Source organism: Coturnix japonica, chromosome 29 (assembly GCF_054131305.1).
Source record: "Coturnix japonica strain WE chromosome 29, WE-NBRP24, whole genome shotgun sequence".
Lineage (NCBI taxonomy): Eukaryota > Metazoa > Chordata > Aves > Galliformes > Phasianidae > Coturnix > Coturnix japonica.
In genome coordinates, this window is record NC_140691.1 from 7,338,789 (window position 1) to 7,356,164 (window position 17,376).

At 47.3% G+C, this 17,376-nt stretch overlaps 1 protein-coding gene and 1 pseudogene across 1 annotated transcript; both read left to right on the top strand.

Moving 5' to 3' along the window:
- Positions 1-9,895: 9,895 nt before the first annotated feature.
- LOC146755922 (growth/differentiation factor 9-like) lies at positions 9,896-12,839 on the top strand (annotated as a pseudogene).
- A 1,217-nt stretch (positions 12,840-14,056) lies between these two features.
- Positions 14,057-14,778, top strand: LOC146755923 (cytochrome b-c1 complex subunit 8-like). Its single transcript, XM_085525077.1, has 2 exons — positions 14,057-14,250; positions 14,569-14,778. The coding sequence occupies exons 1-2, from the start codon at positions 14,097-14,099 to the stop codon at positions 14,661-14,663; spliced, it is 249 nt and encodes an 82-aa protein (XP_085381203.1). The 5' UTR covers positions 14,057-14,096; the 3' UTR covers positions 14,664-14,778.
- Positions 14,779-17,376: the final 2,598 nt, after the last annotated feature.

The window sequence follows — 17,376 nt, forward strand, 5'->3', positions numbered from 1 at the left end:
CTGTAGTCATGGGGAGGACATGAAGAAGTGGTGTAATTCATCCACCTCTGCACTTCAGGCACGAGTGAAAGAATTACAAGGTGAAACAACTACCAAGGTGAACTCTTCCAAGAAGGGGAGAGTTCCAGTTGCTGCAAGTCAACGAGGTAAACAATAGAGGGGCCCTGCCCCCAGCCAGGGGGGGGAAAGGGACAATAGAGTATACTGGACTGTGTGGATTAAGTGGCCTGGCACATCTCAACCACAGAAATATAAAGCCTTGGTGGACACTGGTGCACAATGCACCCTAATGCCCTCAAGTCACCAAGGGACACAACCAATATATATCCATGGAGTGACTGGGGGTTCCCAAGAATTGACTATGTTGGAGGCCGAAATAAGCCTCACTGGTAAAAACTGGCAGAGACACCCTATTGTGACTGGTCCAGAGGCTCCATGTATACTGGGAATCGATTACCTTAGGATGGGATATTTTAAGGATCCCAAGGGGTATCGATGGGCCTTTGGGATAGCTGCTTTTAACACAAACGGTGTTAAGCAGCTGTCAGCTTTACCTGGTCTGTCAGATCCTTCTGCTGTGGGGTTGCTCCAGGTAAAAGACCAAGAGGTACCAATTACCACCAAAGTGGTTCACAGACGGCAGTACCGCACCAATAGGGACTCATTGCTCCCCATTCACAAGCTAATTCACCAATTAGAAAATCAGGGAGTGATTAGCAAAACGCACTCACCTTTTAACAGCCCCATATGGCCAGTGCGTAAAACCAGTGGGGAATGGAGGCTGACGGTGGATTACCGTGGCCTGAATGAAGTTACACCTCCATTAAGTGCTGCTGTACCAGACATGCTAGAACTCCAGTATGAATTGGAGTCAAAAGAAGCTAGGTGGTATGCCACCATTGATATTGCTAATGCCTTCTTTTCCATCCCATTGGCTGCAAAATGTAGGCCACAGTTTGCTTTTACCTGGAGAGGTATTCAGTATACCTGGAACCGTTTACCCCAGGGGTGGAAGCACAGCCCAACAATTTGCCATGGATTAATCCGTGCGTGCACGCAGCTCCTGAGGACACTGAGCTGTATTTCTGGTTAAAATGCACAAAACAGCAACAGCCAACAAAGGTGGCTGCTGCCAGCTCACCTGACCAGCACCTCATGCTCTGTTGTTCTCTTTTAGCACAAACCATGCAGTACTAACACCACCAAAGCAGCAGTGCTGCTGTAAGCCCATGCTGCTCCTGGACCCCCCCTCTGCCTCACACCACAGGTCAGAAAGCAAAACTCAGAGGGGGAGCAGTGGAAATACAAACAGCAAATGCTCCCCATAAAGCTGCAATCCACCCAGCGGGCTGTTACCTCTCTGTTATTTTCATTACTTGGTATCAGCTGGGTTACAGATGGCTGCTCAGAGTTACCAGCTTCAAAAACTAGGTCAATGGTATCAGAGAGAGGAAGGAAACATAACGATCCTGGGCTTTACGAACCCAAACCATCCAAATAACAGCAGCCTAACAGAGAAGATGATTTCACTGAGAGTCCTCATTAACCCCAGGCCTGGCAGCTGCACTGCTGAGCGATCAGAGCAGTGAGAGGGGCAGAGGACCGTGCAGCTGCAGCTGCGCACTCAGTACCTTTTACCATTGCCCAGTAATTCCTATAGGAGTTAATCCTGCTGCGTAACCTTCCAGCAAACATAATCAGTAGCTCTCCAGCATTTCCTAAGACATAGTTAATTTTTTTGTTAGCAGGTTGGTTATGCACAAAAAGCAATACAAAGGGCACTACCACTGCTCTAATTCATACAGAAGTGCCCCGGATCAAAGACCAATGCTCCTGCACTCCTCCAGACCCCAGTTTCATACAACACATTCTGCAGCCAGGCTTCCCCTGCCCTCGTTCCCATGGGGATGGTTTCCCTATTCCAGCAGTACAGGCAGTTACAGCACACAGGGCTTCCAGCCGCAGCGTGGAGCAGAAGCAAACAGCTGTGTGTCAGGGAAGAGTGAGCACCAATACCAGTTACCTGAAATGTCGGTATTGAGGCCAAAGATTTGTGTTGTGAAAGCACAGCCACACTTACAGCCACAGAAACCTCCGCTGTAGGCTTTGACTGGGTCAGGTTATGGGATTTCTTCCCAGTAAATATGTAATTGTGGGTCTTTAGGTCAGAACAATCAAATCATATTTGAAGGACTCATTACAACAACGTTTAGCTGAACAAGTTTCCCAATTGAAAGCAAGTTGTAAGCATGTTTAAATGCTACACATCCAGTGCCCAATCTCTTTGAACCTATGGAGAAGAATTCTTGGGGAGCACCAAACATTGTATCACCCCAAGCAGGGACAGTTTAGTGTCTTAACCAAAGGGCTGCAGCAGCCTGGATAGGCATACAATGGGCTCAATGATACCGTTTAATATTTTATTAAATTAAGTGAACTTCCTTGGGTACAGCTGTCACACACCACCAGAGACCCCTGAGCCACAGCCTGTGTCACGGTTTGAACTAAAAATCCACCTGCGCCCGTGACAGGGGGCCGTGGGCCCCGGAGGGGCCCTAGGCCGAAAGGAAAAAATTAATTAGGAAAAGAAAACAGCGGCAACGATGTAAGGAGGCACACTTATTTACTAAATACTATATCGAAATACAGGATAACACAATATAATACAATATAATTGAAAATTGAGCTAACGAATCAAGCAAAATAGGAGAGAGAATGAGTCCCGTAACCGAGAGGCCTACTGTGAATCTAGGCGAACGGCTGAAGGCTCCCCCACACTCCCCTGAACGCCAGAACTCGAAAGACGTCAGTCTGTTCTGCGACAGAGTTAATATAGAGTCCAGGTCCCGTGACCCATCGTGTTGTTCCCTGGGAGATGTAGTCTTCTTCTGTAAGTTGCAGATTCAGTAAAATTATTCATGCTTTATATGATGTTATGATGTGGAATACTGATAGCAAAAAAATACAAAATTATTAAACCATGACAGCCTGGAAGCAGCTCCAGTCACTGAAGTGCAAACCATACCAATGGAAATAGCAGACACCTCGCTGCTGTCAGGGGCTGGATTGAAAAAGATAGTAATTAACATCCCCTAAAGTAAAACACATTCAGTTTTTCGCTACATTTATGACCTCTTCCTAATGTCTAAACCTCATTTTAATAAGATTATGCTGAACACGGTATACATCTATTGAATAATCTGTATATGTTTTACCCTTTTGTTGTACCCTTTTTAACACAGCTCATCCCGTGCAAATACCTCAATATCTTATTTGTGCAGAGAAGCAATGGATAAGGAGCTCATGGGACATTCTGTCCAACAAAAGCATTGCTGCTCACAACTTCTGTGCTTTCTTTTTTCACAGGTAATTACTGAGCCGGAATGTAAACGAAGCTTGTCACTACATTTAAAGAAACACTTGGGGATTGCACAGTGGCAGCACTGAGGAGCAGTGCAGGATGCTGCTCCATCACTCCCAGGCAATCGTGGCCCAATTGTTTCTCTCACAGGCACCACAGAATGTGAGAGAAGTAAACAGAGAAGGACACCAGGGTCCCTCTGGGACAGGATCCCCATAGAACAGCCCCCCAGCTGCTGCCTGTTCTGCCATCAGGACACGCTCCTCCCCTGCATTAGAGAAATGAAGAAATGAGGGGCTCAGGGGTGTCAGTATGGTCACAGACAGTGGCAGGCATGCTGCTTTCTCTTGCAACACTCAAAAACAATGGTGTCTTTGTTGTGGGGAGGCTAAATAAATAATGCAGCTAGCAGATGACATAAAGAAAAGGAGCATTACCTGATTAAGTTCCAAATGTTGGCTGGGGCAGCTCCGCCACCCTCACAGGTAAACAAACAGCCGTGTGAGCTGGCAGCTTGCTGTTCTTTAGGGCTAAAAGTGCCCAGGGTGCATAGAGAGACACGACATGAAGATTCTTGGGTATTAAGTACCGTTTAGCACTGGATGACGTCTGATAACATGTATTTATTGTTATTATGCTTTAATTTACTGCACTGGAATGGATGAGTACATGAACCCAGTAGGAGTGGAACCAATGGCCCTTGGACATGGCTTCTGAAGAAAACCCAGCCATCATGCAAGGCAGCTCGAGCACATTTCCAGAAGTAAAAGTTCTATTATTCTACCAACCAAACTCTAAAGAGTATCAGAGGTCTCCAAACAGACATCACATTACATCACTACAGACATAACATTGAGCTTTACATACTGACCATCCACAGCTCCCAAGGCCATCCCTGGAATTCCCCTTGGAAGCAAAGAGATCAGTACTTGGAACTAAGAAAGTGACCACATCTATTATTGACAAGTCCGTAGTTGTTAATAGTTGTAGTGACTTATAGTTGCTTGTTTACTCTGATTATTTACATTCATTCACTTTATGTTTATCCTGTTTTTCATTCGCCTCATGAAGAGCCTCAAAGCTCAAGCGCTGCCGTAACACTGCACACCCCTGACAATGAGTACAGGCACTGTGAACATCTGCACATCAAAAAGTCACAAATATCTCATTCTCAAATATAAAGCCTATGCTCATACATACGCACAGAACGAAAAATGTAAATCCTGCATCATTCGTGGCAACACACAGGACTGTATTTGGGCATAATTTTCTCGTTACCCACCCTCCACTCCAGCTTGGTGTGCACTGTACAGCCAGAGGAACCTGAACTTACCAGAGCGGGACACCCCCAGGAGCGCTGTGACCAACTTCACCCCCAGCTCAGCCCATTCACTGACACCTCAGCACCCTCCAGTATTCAGTGCCTGAATCCTCACCCACAGAATCATCACCCTTCTGACAGCAAAGACTATCAGGAAACGTTCCTGTCAGGTCATGAAATATTTAAACACATTTGATCACTTTTGAAAATGTACAAAATTAAGTTCCAGAGGAGCATTAAGTTCAGGTGGATCTCCAGGTCTGCCATACACCTGCAGTAATGGCGAGCTGATGTCACAAGAGCAGATGATGAAGAGGAAGGTGATAGAAACTGGAGTGTGTTTGAGACTTGGCACCAACCATATTTCTAGCACAGTCTTTCCTTTGCAGATAACTTTCAAAGAAATTAAAGCTTCATTTTAATAACTAAGGTTAAGAAAACATCACAAACAAAAAGGAACTAACTGTGATTAGCTCTTTTTTCCCCCCTTCTCATTGCTTTCAGCTGTCTGTATGGAAATTATACACGTCTATAATTATGTTTAAAGAACATTCACAGAACTCCTACTCCATTTGTGTTCACCCCACCCCTCCCAGCCCCATTCCCACCTGCTCAGCTCTGCCAGGTCCTGGGGCACAGTGTCAGAACCCCCAGTTCCAGTGTGGCCAATGCCCACCAGGAGCCCACAGTGACAGTCGGGCTCTGCACCTGAAGGCACGGGTTGGAGGCAGCCGGGTCATTTATCTCTTGGGATGAGCCCAGAGTCAGCCCAGCCATGGCTGGGAGCTCCTGGAGATTCCAGTAGGATAAGGACAATCTTCAGACATTTAAGGTATGAAAATCAAAGCGAGTGCATTTTCTGTTGATTATTAATTGGCCAGACTTGGGAGGATCTTCAGAGGGAAGAACAAAAGGTGCATCCCCAATGCAAATCCATGCAAAACAAAAATTAGTTCCTTTCTCCAAATCATGGGAAACGCAGCTGCTCAGTGACAGCTCAGAACTACTGAAAATAGGGAAGACAGCATTTGATCCCCTAAGATCATCGTTAGGGACACAGGGTTTGTTCTGCTAACTTTGCCCCAAAAACCCAGACCGAGTAAACAACCAGAGTGCAAATTATCAGCTGAAACAAACTCCAGCAAAGTCAGGACAAGGCAGCGAGCGAGTTCAACTCCAAAGCTGACTTCACTGTTCAAAGTTGAACAGGAGAGTTCAACTCCAAAGCACAGAGGTGGCTCAGAAGCACGGCAGCACTCCCACATCCCCGGCCCTACGCGTGCTCAGACTCGCAGCTCAGCACCAAACACAGCAGTCAAGAGGCAGCATCAGAGCACACGAAACCTCCCAGGCAGATTCATAAGTAAATCATTTGCATCTGCTCTCCCAAATCACTGGAAAGTCTGCTGGGATTTTCTCCCCCTCCCCTGCAAACACCTTTCCTTCCCAGCCACACCTCTGCCCGATTCATTCACTTTGGATTCCTGTTTTCCAGCTGCATGCTCAAATCGTTTCACGAGTTTTAACGTTTTCTCCTGGACTTTCACACCAAAGCACACACACACACACTGCTAAGAGACACTTCTTAAACACAACACATCTGAACATCTCACAACACAACTAAGTGCTCAGATCTCAGCAGCGCAGTGTATTCGCTCCCTGCCCCGTCCCGGCGCTCAGACCTTTGCTGCTCAGAGGAGACCCCGCAGTGACCGCAGGAATTAGCGATGCGGCTCAGACCGCGACCACACAGATTTTAAAGCCCAGAGAACGGCATGTCGATGCACGGCAGAGCCGCCTTAGCCACGTAACGCCGCTTATTCAATCTACAGCAGGGCTCTTTTCACCGCGGAGATAACATCACATGAGACACAATCATCGTCAGGACCATTTTGAGCAGACAACAGGACGCCGTACCTTTAGCGCTGTACAGATGAGAGCAGCATCCCCGGGAGGGATTTCCGAGAGTCCGTTTCCAGCCGGGACCGCTTCAGGCAGGAATCAGCGCAGTAACACCCGCACGGCAGCTCCCGAGAGCACAACTTCGGAACTTCCCCAAGCACTGCAGGGTTTCACCGGCCCCTCAAATCGCTGCATAAGCGATCCCTCCCCCTCCGCCCTTCCCAAATCCGTCTACCTCCGTCAGTCCCAAATCGCTTCCAGATGGGTACACGCGCTCTCAGCTATTGGACCCGAGCGGCGCAACTCACGGAGCGGAGCCGACCCCTCTCGGCCCAATCCCCGCAGCGCTGCGCTCTGCCGGCCCGGCCCCGGGGAGGCACGGAGGTGGGGTCACGGGGAGACACGTGCGGCTGGAGCAGAGCTGCTGGGGAGAAAGGAGGAAGAGAACCCCCCACGGACACGGGGAAAGGGCGAAGCGGCCGCCCCGAAGTCGCAGGAACGGGCAGCGCCGGGCGGAGCAACGGCGTGGGCTCCGGTCCGTGGAGTTCGGAGCGGCCACGAGGGGCTGCTTCACAGCCCAGTGCTTTTATGGCTGAGGGTCACACAAGGACACGCACGGCAGCACAACAAAACGAACGATTCCTTGTTTTCCTACCAGCCGGTGGCTGCCAGAACGGCTGGAATTGCTATTTTATTTAAAAACTGTTTTAAAACATCCGAAAAACGTCACACGTGGGTACTGTTATTTACCTACCCCATCAGCTGCCCTGCGCCAGGTGACAGCGGCAGCATCAGTGCCGTGCTGCTGCTTGTAGGTACCTTCCAACGTGAGGACATGGCAGATCTCAGCTCTGTAGCAGCACAAAAACAGGAGGAAGAAAGCCAAGCATCAGCACCCACCTCCTGGCTTCTCAGGAGGGGGTTCATTTGGGTTTTTGTCCTTCCCCTTTATATAGAAAAAGTAAAATAGAAAAGGGTGAAGGTCTTCTGCCAACCTGTCTCTGCATATATTACGAGCGCTTTGGTTGTTCTTAATGACCAACCAGCACACTCTAACCACATGTGCTTTTCCCCAGACCATGCAGCTGATGACAGCACTGCATGGTATCGCCCTACAAAGAATCCACGCTAACAGCAGCACTGCAGAGCCACCACCTCACCTCCTGCCTTCCTCCTTAACAAAGGGCACAGCCTGAGCTGCCCCATGGCCCTGGTTGGATTGAGCAGCCAAGGAATGAGCTCTCATCGTTCTTTTTTAATGAACACCTGATTACAACAAGGAGAGACCCACCAGCTTCTACGCAGTATAGGCTGAACGGGTGAGGATGTGAGTGCCATGTTTGAACACTACGTATCAACATTTATCACCTCACATAACATGGCTGATGGGAAGCCATGAGTGGATGAGTTGTAAACCAAGATTTCAGTACAGAAGAGCTCTAAGTGAGCACTCCACAAGCACATACCTTCACTGCAGCAGGACTGAAGGGACTGGATGAAGCCAAGCAGCCCCAGCAGCCCACGAGCAGAGGAGGGCCAGGCTCCATTCCAGTGGCCAAAGCAGGGCCGTGCTGTGCCAGGCAGTTGTTTTCACCAAGGGTGAAGTACAGCTTTTCTCACATTGCTGCCTATTCAGTCACTGAACTCTACTAAATGAACCAACTGACTGACTACCCTGCCAAGAACAGTTATTAATTCCAGTGGTACAAACTGCCCAGTCTCTCAATGCTGTGCTACATGCTCAGCTTCCTGCTGGTAATGCATCCAAAGGAGCAACAGTGCACCTATGCAGTGTGCCTTGCTCCTGGCATGGAGAACACAGCTCATCACAGCACTGTGTGCAGCAAGCTTCATACTCAGAGCAGGACACAGCTCCACAGCAGGCACTGAGCTCACAGTTACAGTGTAGAAGTAGTTAGCTACAGACCTACAGCATTATCAAGGGACCTTACAGAGAGCACCTGTTGCTTCTTGTATTTCACAGTACTCTGAATCAGCCCAACAAGCCCAAGTAAAGCACTTGGTTGGGGCAGAACAGCTGCACCTGCAATTGATGCTTCCGCTCTCTCATGGAAACAAACAAATGTCATTATCTTGCTACAGGGCAAAGCACCAAGTCTTCTCTGCTTTATAGAAATTCAAAGATTGCCATTAGTTTGTGATAGTACAAATGAGGTACTTGGTGTTTCCCAAGGAAGAAGAAAGAAAAGATATTGGAGAGCAGCTTTAATAGTCATGAAACAGCAGAAACCATCATCATGTTTGTCTGACGTTAACACAGGGAGGGAATGGTTTACATGCACAGGAGAGCAGCAGATCAGCTCTTCAGGTGTCACTGAAGGATGCATTTTTAAAACAAACAGAAGTACCGACCTCATCCAAAGCGCTGTTACACAGATGGCCTTAGACCTGATGGCATCCCCTTATCTCATCACAGTCAGAACAGCTCTAAGAGATCTAAGCAAAAAGGTTATGTTGTTTCACATTAGAGACTGGTTGTTGGAGATGGAGGGAGAAAAGCAAACGACCACACCTGTCATTGACATATGATCAGCTAATCTCATTTATTGCTTGGCTGCGTGTACATTTATAATACAGATAATTAGCTCATACATAGTGCAAAAGCGGAGCTCATCATTGGTTCCCAATTACATACCATCCCCAAGTATCTTTGCAACTTGGAGTTATCATCCTGATAGTTACTCCCTTGCTGAGTTCACAAAACCATGGCTAGTTTCTCACCATCACAGGGCATCCTGTTGCTCTTGCTGTCCTTGCAGGTGGTACAGCTGCTTGTTTAGCTGCACTGTGTTTATGACCCTTCTCAGCTAACTAGCTGTCAATAACACTCCAAAATTGGTATCTGAATTAAACCTTCCATTCCAAATGAAAGAATTCTGTAAGTTAATTAAGCATTCTCTGAACAAGCACACCTTATTTAGAAGCCCTAAGATGCAAAAGCCAGATTACAGGTGACACTTCACTAGATTACCGATAGCACAGCTCTAATTAAAACCATCTGGCATGAAAACACGTTTTCCTTACTAAGTAAAACAAAACTCCACCCCTTTCCTTACATCATGCAACGAGTTTCTAAACACACCAAGCACTCACTACTACTCCAGATGGAATCTTTAGGAGCAACAATATTTAGCATCTTATATATATTTAGCAATGATAACTGGTGCTGTTGCTGAACTTCCTTTAACAGCTAACACCCTGATACCGGAGTGCCGGCAGATCGCGCTCACTCAGCCGGACCGGCGGCATCACTTGGGCTCCCGGCTCCCCCTGGGGGCTGATCCACGAACATGGTGCGCTGCAGTTTTCACCAGGTGGAGAAGTTTAACCCTGAGAAGCAGCGTTTGTTGGTGAGACGCTTCCACGTGCAGAGACTCAGCCCGGCCGCACACACACGCACGTGGATTCCACAGCCAGCTGCGGATCTTCCCCTTTGGTTTCTAATCACAAAGAAACCTCCCTTTAGAGTCACAGCTGAAGCATATATAAGGGCTCGCACTCGTGTGCGTTCGTTTTTTCTTGAATATTTTGGGGGAGGCGTTGTTAGGCTGCAGCTCTGAAGAGCATAGAGGGTACCTGGAGGGTCTGCGTTTGTTTCTATTGCTGCATTCACTGGTTTTCTTTCAGCATCCAGTGCTCCCCCCGCTCCAGGGGTCGCGCAGCTCCAGACAAGGGCTCCGGGCTTATGAGAGCTCCTGAGCTCCGCGAGCTCTACCCGCTGCTGCGGCTGCCCAAGGGAGCAAGCCGAGGCTGTGCGCTCCTGCCCCCCCTGCTCAAAGTGCTGTCCGACCAGGGATGGCAGAGCTGGGAACGTGGGACTCCAGGCTCCAGCTGGACTCCCGAGCCCTGCGGTACATGAAGAGGCTGTATAAGATGTACGCCACCAAGGAGGGAATCCCAAAGGCCCACAAGAGCCACCTCTATAACACTGTTCGACTTTTCACCCCGTGTTCTGAGTGCCAGCACTGCCACAGGGACCTGATTACAGGTAGGTGATCAGGTAGGTGATTTACAGCACAGGCTGCTGGAGGCGTTTTGGTTTTTAACAGGCAGCCTCATGCCAATGTCTCCTAAATACAGCAGCAGTTAAAGCAGTGGTCTGAATCCAAATCAACTTGGAGCAAATTTGGAGGCTGCTGTTGAAATTCATAACTTTAGATAAAAAAAAATCATTAACATAAAGTTGTAAGTTTATTAAGATCCACAGAGACCACATCTGACTCTTAACCCTTTGCTTCTCTGTGTTTGAAGATCACTTAATACACTTGTGTCTACCAAAGAACAATCTCTAACTCAGGAAAGCAGCAGTGCTGAGCAGTAAGAGAAGCAGCGTGCTGAGCATTCAGCTCTACACCTGGAGAGAAGGCCAGCACGGGGCTTCACCAGCCTCAGAATGAGACAGAAATTGCAGTAAATACAAATAACATCATGGGAAATGACAACAAACAGCGTGTACTACAGTAGGGACAAATGAGACAGAAATATGCATTCAGAATAGCTTGGAAGCTGTCATTCTGTTTCATGAGAGAGAAGCAAACTGACAGAAATGACTTTCTGCTTTGCTGTTAGTCAGCATCACTGGCAGCTGTTGGTCAGGAATGTGTGAGTAGGAACAATAACTGCAGCTAATGCTAAAAATCTAAAGTTTTAAAGGGAACATGGCAGCACACCCGTTAGAACTTACATCATTTCATGGTTTCCTGCACAGTCCAAAGGCTCTGGTTCCTTTTTCCCCATTGGAACTGCCAACTTTGTGTGCTGTTCCTTAACTGCACTCAGTGCCTCTTAGAAACCTTGGGCCTTCTTGGTTTTGTTGATAAGTTTTGGTTCTGACTGAAGTAGACATTCCATATAATAAAAATATGGGCATCTAAATTGGTTTCTTCTGCTGCTTACCAATTTCTGGTGATCCACTATGTCAGAGCATTTATGTACTGGTGGCAAATCAAGATGCATTAACTGTGCAAGATCTTTGTTTCTCTTTTCAGGAGACCTTCACTCAGTGGATCTGCTCTTCAACCTGGACCGTGTTACTGCTCTCGAGCACTTACTCAAGTCTGTCTTGCTCTACTCATTTGACACCTCAGTTCCCACTTCTTCCTTTACGTGCACGTGCCATTTGGCTGTTAAGGAGCATGATTCTTCTAGCCAAGAATGTCCCAGCATTTCACACTCTGTAGCTTTTAGCCTGCACTTTGAAGTTAGAAAGCGCAAGTGGATTGAGGTTGATGTGACTTCTTTTCTGCAGCCTCTCATTGCTACTAACAGGAGGAATATTCATATGGCTGTGAACTTCACTTGTCTGATGGGTAACCCACAACATAACACTAACCAGGATAATCTCATTAATATGGCTCTGGTCCCCCCTTCTCTTCTTCTTTACCTAAACGATACCAGCGAGCAAGCTTATCACAGGTGGAACTCACTTAGACACAGAAGGAAAAGCCCAGCGCGGCCCACGCAGAGGAACAGCCTGTTTGCTGATCTGACAGGTGACAAAGGAAGAGAGAACACGCAGGTTAAAAGGGCATCCAGGCATCGAAGGGAAGAGAATCTGAAGGAAGCTCCAGCAACTCCGCCTCAAAACCTGAGTGAATATTTCAAACAATTTCTGTTTCCTCAAAACGAGTGCGAGCTTCACAGCTTCCGTTTAAGCTTCAGCCGGTTAAAATGGGACAAATGGATCATAGCACCGCATAGATACAGCCCTCAGTACTGCAAGGGTGACTGTCCAAGGGTGGTTGGGCACCGTTATGGCTCACCTGTACATACAATGGTGCAGAACCTCATATATGAGAAACTGGACTCCTCTGTTCCCAGGCCCTCCTGTGTTCCTGCTGAATACAGCCCTCTGAGCGTCCTGACCATAGAGCCTGATGGCTCCATAGTCTACAAAGAATACGAGGACATGATAGCTACTAAATGCACTTGTCGGTAGGGGGTGCACCTTAACCTGCTTCACACTTGCTTTAGGTGTTTTGTAATCTCAGAATATTTGTGGTGTTTGTGTAATTCTGACGGCTCTTTCAAACTGAATAGGAGCATGGAGTTAATTAGTGGGTGTTTATATAATAGCACTGTTTTTGTAGCCACTCGGGCTTTCTAGAATGTGGAAATAAATGTAAATATCTTTTTATTGGAATAATGTTGCATTTGAACAGAAGTGGTTTCAACTACCAGGTGCCTATTTTAAGCTGTTTTGGTACAGATTTAATAATAAATAAAATGAGTGCCTATCACACATATCACTTGAATTCAGTGTCTGCTAGTCTTACTTTATATAAAGAAATCCTTTGTAATCGCACTTCTGTTAAGCTTCTGGATAAGAGGAAAGGCTCATGTTAAAATTATTCTCAGTATTTCATTCTTTTTCCTTTCCAAATTTCCAGCCCCCCCCCCCCAGTGTTTTTCTTGTTGTAGGAATGTTGCAGAAAATGCTTGTTTCAGGATGAGAACAACTCAAGCTAAGAGAGCTTTGGCTGCAGCTCACACAAAGGGGGCTGCTTTTGGTAGGGATTTTTTAATAGAATATGGTGCTGTTTTGAGTGTGGGGGTTTTTTTAGTTGCGAAGAATAGCTTTTAAAACAATTTGTGAGCATGTTGTTGCGTAAACTCCCGTTCTCTACCAGCCCTTAACATTAGATCATGACTCACACGGCTCCGTGGGGCTTAGGCTGGGAGCACAGCCTGGTGGGGACAGCACGGAGCCCAAGGGCTGTACATGGCTCACAGGGCACTAGCAGGGCAGCAGACGTGCTTTAGTCCCTCGGCATGAGCCTGGAGCTGCGGTGCTGCCTGACACAGCCCAGCTCTGCCCATTGCGTTGGCCTGAAGCTGCTGAACTAAAAATAGTGCTGACTTTGGCACTGTGTGAGGTTCATCTCACCAAGGGCTCCAGGCGAAATGGTTCCACGTCAAACAAAGTCCTGCCTCAGCTTGGTGCTGTGTCTGATTGGCTTTAAAAAGGGTTGCTTGCTGAATGTACGCCACTCCCACCGATCCATTCCAAACGATGGGAGCTGAGCTCTGCCAAACGTGTGTGTATTTGAAGCCGCCTCCTTTCACATTGTGGCTGCGGCTCTTTCAGCAGTGACAGATCCTGGCAGCGCCATGTGGTGCCTTTTCCCACCGTTTTTAGGGCGTTTTGGCGTTTTTAGGGGATTAAAGATGCTGCGCACCCTGCAGCTGGTTCAGCAGAAGCGAACACGGAGATGTGAAGTTATTCGCTCTTTATCACGAGTGTGGAAAAGTCAATGGAGGACAAAGCATTCAGGCTGTGGAAGCTGTAATGGGGGCAGCTACAGAAACGTATCACCTCATATCAGAAACGTGATGGATCCGAGGGCGCATCCTCTGCGCAGTGATAACGCACCCATTGCAACCAATGGCGACCAAGGGCCGCCTCGCCGCCAGGAAGCAGAAGCAGCATGTGAGGTTCCGTTCTGAGTCGCGCTGCAGCGGGGAGGTGTGACAAGGTGACACGGTCCGGCCATGGGCATCCACTTCGGGAACCTGGCCCAGGTGCGGCACATCATCACGTACAGCCTGTCGCCCTTCGAGCAGCGCGCCATCCCCAACGTCTTCTCGGACGGGCTGCCCAACGTGTGGCGGCGCTTCAGCTCGCAGGTCTTCAAGGTGGCGCCCCGTGAGTAGGAGCGGGGCTGAGCGGGGGCCCGATGGAGCTCGGGGGGGCACAGTGAGCAATGGGGTCTTATGGTGGCAATGGGGCTTTGTAGTGGCAGTGGGGTCTTATAGTGGCAATGAGGCTTTATTGTGGCAGTGGGGTCTTATAGTGGCAATGGAGCCTTATGGTGGCAATGGGGCCTTACGGTGGCAGTGGGGCTTTATGGTGGCAATGGGGCTTTATAGCGAGGTGTCATGGCTGTGTTGCCGTAGAAGCACAGCGGGCAGCCCGTGCTGCTCTGTGCTGTGCCCTGTGTCAGTGTTTCCTTTCCGTTTCCAGCCTTCCTGGGCGCCTACCTGCTGTATTTGTGGGGCATGCAAGAGTTTGAGAGGCTGAAGAGGAAGAATCCTGCTGACTATGAGAACGACCAGTGACTGCACCGCTCAGTGTCACCGCTCTGCGTTACTTGTTCCATTGCTCATTCACAGAACCAGAGGGACGGGGAGATAATACATAATAATGCCTAATAAACTTTACCTTTGGCCTGTATCTTTATATGAAGTCTGTGTCTTACATTGTTTAAGGTGAATTATACCCCGTTATCTGTCAGGTGAATGCCATACAGAGATAACAGTACTAAAATCCTCTAAGCTCAAATTGCTTTATTTCACATTTCTCTCTGACTCTATTTTCTAGATACATTTCTCAGTGTATTCAGTTGAAGGCAGCCCTGGCTACAGTACAGGTGATGAGAAATAGCAGAGCATTGGTGAGCAATTTGATCCTTTTATCCTCCTCTCACTGGCCACTTTTTGCTTGAATTAGAACATATTCCAGTCTGTGTACCTGTGAAGAACAGTCTGATATGATACTGACAAAAATTGCCCAGCCTGACTGATGGTTCAGAATTGAATATGAGCTTTGATCCTTTATACAGTTACCAGGTTATCATATTTATTAATAATAATCAGATGATAAACTGCAATTCTGATGTTTGATTAGCATTAACTGGCTGAATTTAAAGCAGTTCCTAGGGAACTACAAGGAAGTAAAAGGATTATTTTAACACCCAAAGATGATTTAAGGAACTCTATTACTACCATTAAATTTTCAAATGCATGACTACAAAATTCACCCCGGGGCTCTTACATGTATGACACGTTTCCCTCTGCAAAGTCCAGAACATTTGGCCCATTCCTTTATCTTTTATTTTTCTTAGTGTTGAGCTGTCTGCCTCAAATTCAAGCAAAGTAACACCTTTATCTCCCTGTCACGCTATTCCTGTAGCTGGTACTGAAAATTTATCTAACCTGGAGAGTGTGACGTTCTTCTGTGATAGATCCTTTGTGGGTTAAGGGCTGAGCTGTCTGGAAGTCAAAGATGCTCAGTCTCTCACTTCAGCAAGCTGTGAATATACACTTCCAATAGCTGCAGGCTTTCTTGTTCTGTACTCCCAAGTGCAGTCTGAGGTTGGCAGAAACAAGCAAAGCAAGCTACTCAGTGCTGTAAGTTCTGCTAAAAATAATCTATTTCAGTTCTATTTCTACTTAAGCAAGGGAAGAATAAACTGGGTTCTCCAATTCTGAGCAGCCAAACATGTCGGCAGCCATACTTCATTCAGAACTCTTGTTTGGGTCTTATTTACTTACCCTCAAACAGCAACAGGAGTTGATTCGTAGCCTGAATAACAGGACATCTAAGGTTTCGTACTGTGGGAGTTTGAGTCAATACTTCCTTTTTGGTACCTCTCAGCAGTTCTGTTGAGCATGAGCAGCTCAGAACAGAGCCCAGCCTCTCGTGAGGTCTCTGCTCCCATTCACAGACAGCTGAACTATGTCCAGACCAGCTGCTAGACTGCTGTAAACAGGTGGCAAGTTCAGCTGCCACTGCTGAGTTTACCTACAACCCAGCAGCCCCGTGAGCTTCAAGTGACAGCACCGCTGCCAGGCCCTGGCTTTTAACCTTCATGCTGCAGGGTCAGCAGCTGGGCTGGAGCTGCTCCCTGTCTGTTCCTGCTGCTGGCAGCGCCTGCTGCAATCCCGCTGAGCTGTTCTCATCTCTGCAGTTGCCTGCGGGCCCAGCCGTGCAGCAGGGAGCAAGAAGCAAACCTGGCACATTGACATGCTGCTGCAGTGATGGCTCCCACCTGCCAGGTGGTACGTGGGAGCTCAGCTGAGCAGCATTTCAGAGTCTGAACAATGCAGCTGAAAATCAATCTGTCCCCTCATTTATTTCTGATGTTCCTTCACTAAATGCTAAAAGTGGCAACACAGCAATGTTTTACATTCTTTTCAATTGTTTAAACAATTGCAGTGGCTATCTACTGGCCTGCAACAGACATCTGGACTGCACTGCATTTGCACACATGGAAACAATCAGTCCCTTTTTTTTCTTGCACAGATGAAACAGATGCAGCCCAGAAGGGATCTGCAACTACAAAGACACTATAAAGAACTTATAATACACAACAATTTTGATGTATCATCACACGACTAGTTTTAGCTAGCAAAAAATGCTGAGAAACAATGACATGCTGGAGGCACTGCTCTTAGAGTTGAGATGCCATTCAAACCTGTGCTCCACAGGTGAAGGCAGTAATTAAAACTCAGTTGTATGTAAAGAAAGGATTCAGTAGAAGAAACAGTTGAGAAATTCACAGCAAAATGTAAAAAAAACAACCAACCAACACTGAAGTTCAGCTATTTGATCTGCAGTGATTATGTGAGACCCAAGAATGCAAAATAAAGACCAGTTTTGATTCCTCCTCACAGGGAAGCAAGACAAATAAGGGGAAGTGGGAAAATGTAAGAGGAACACCAGGAAAGGAGCAAATCTTCCTGCAGTGGGTTGGAGGCAATATGCTGCAAAGGGCTTTCATTTAATCCCAGTGAAATTTGGGCTTCGCAGTAATCATTTGTAGGCTGGAACCTGACAACCAAGCAGGCATTATCTTAATCTATGTAACTTGCCTTCCACGCTGGCACTTATGCCTCCATATTGGGCAATCACAGAAAACTGTAGCCTACTGCATTCACATTTGGATTTATAATGTAGCTGAAGCACAATTATTTTGTACAGTACCTGAAATATTTGTTTTTAAACAGACTGCTTCCAAATCTACGTGCAGAGCTTGACACAGCTATACTG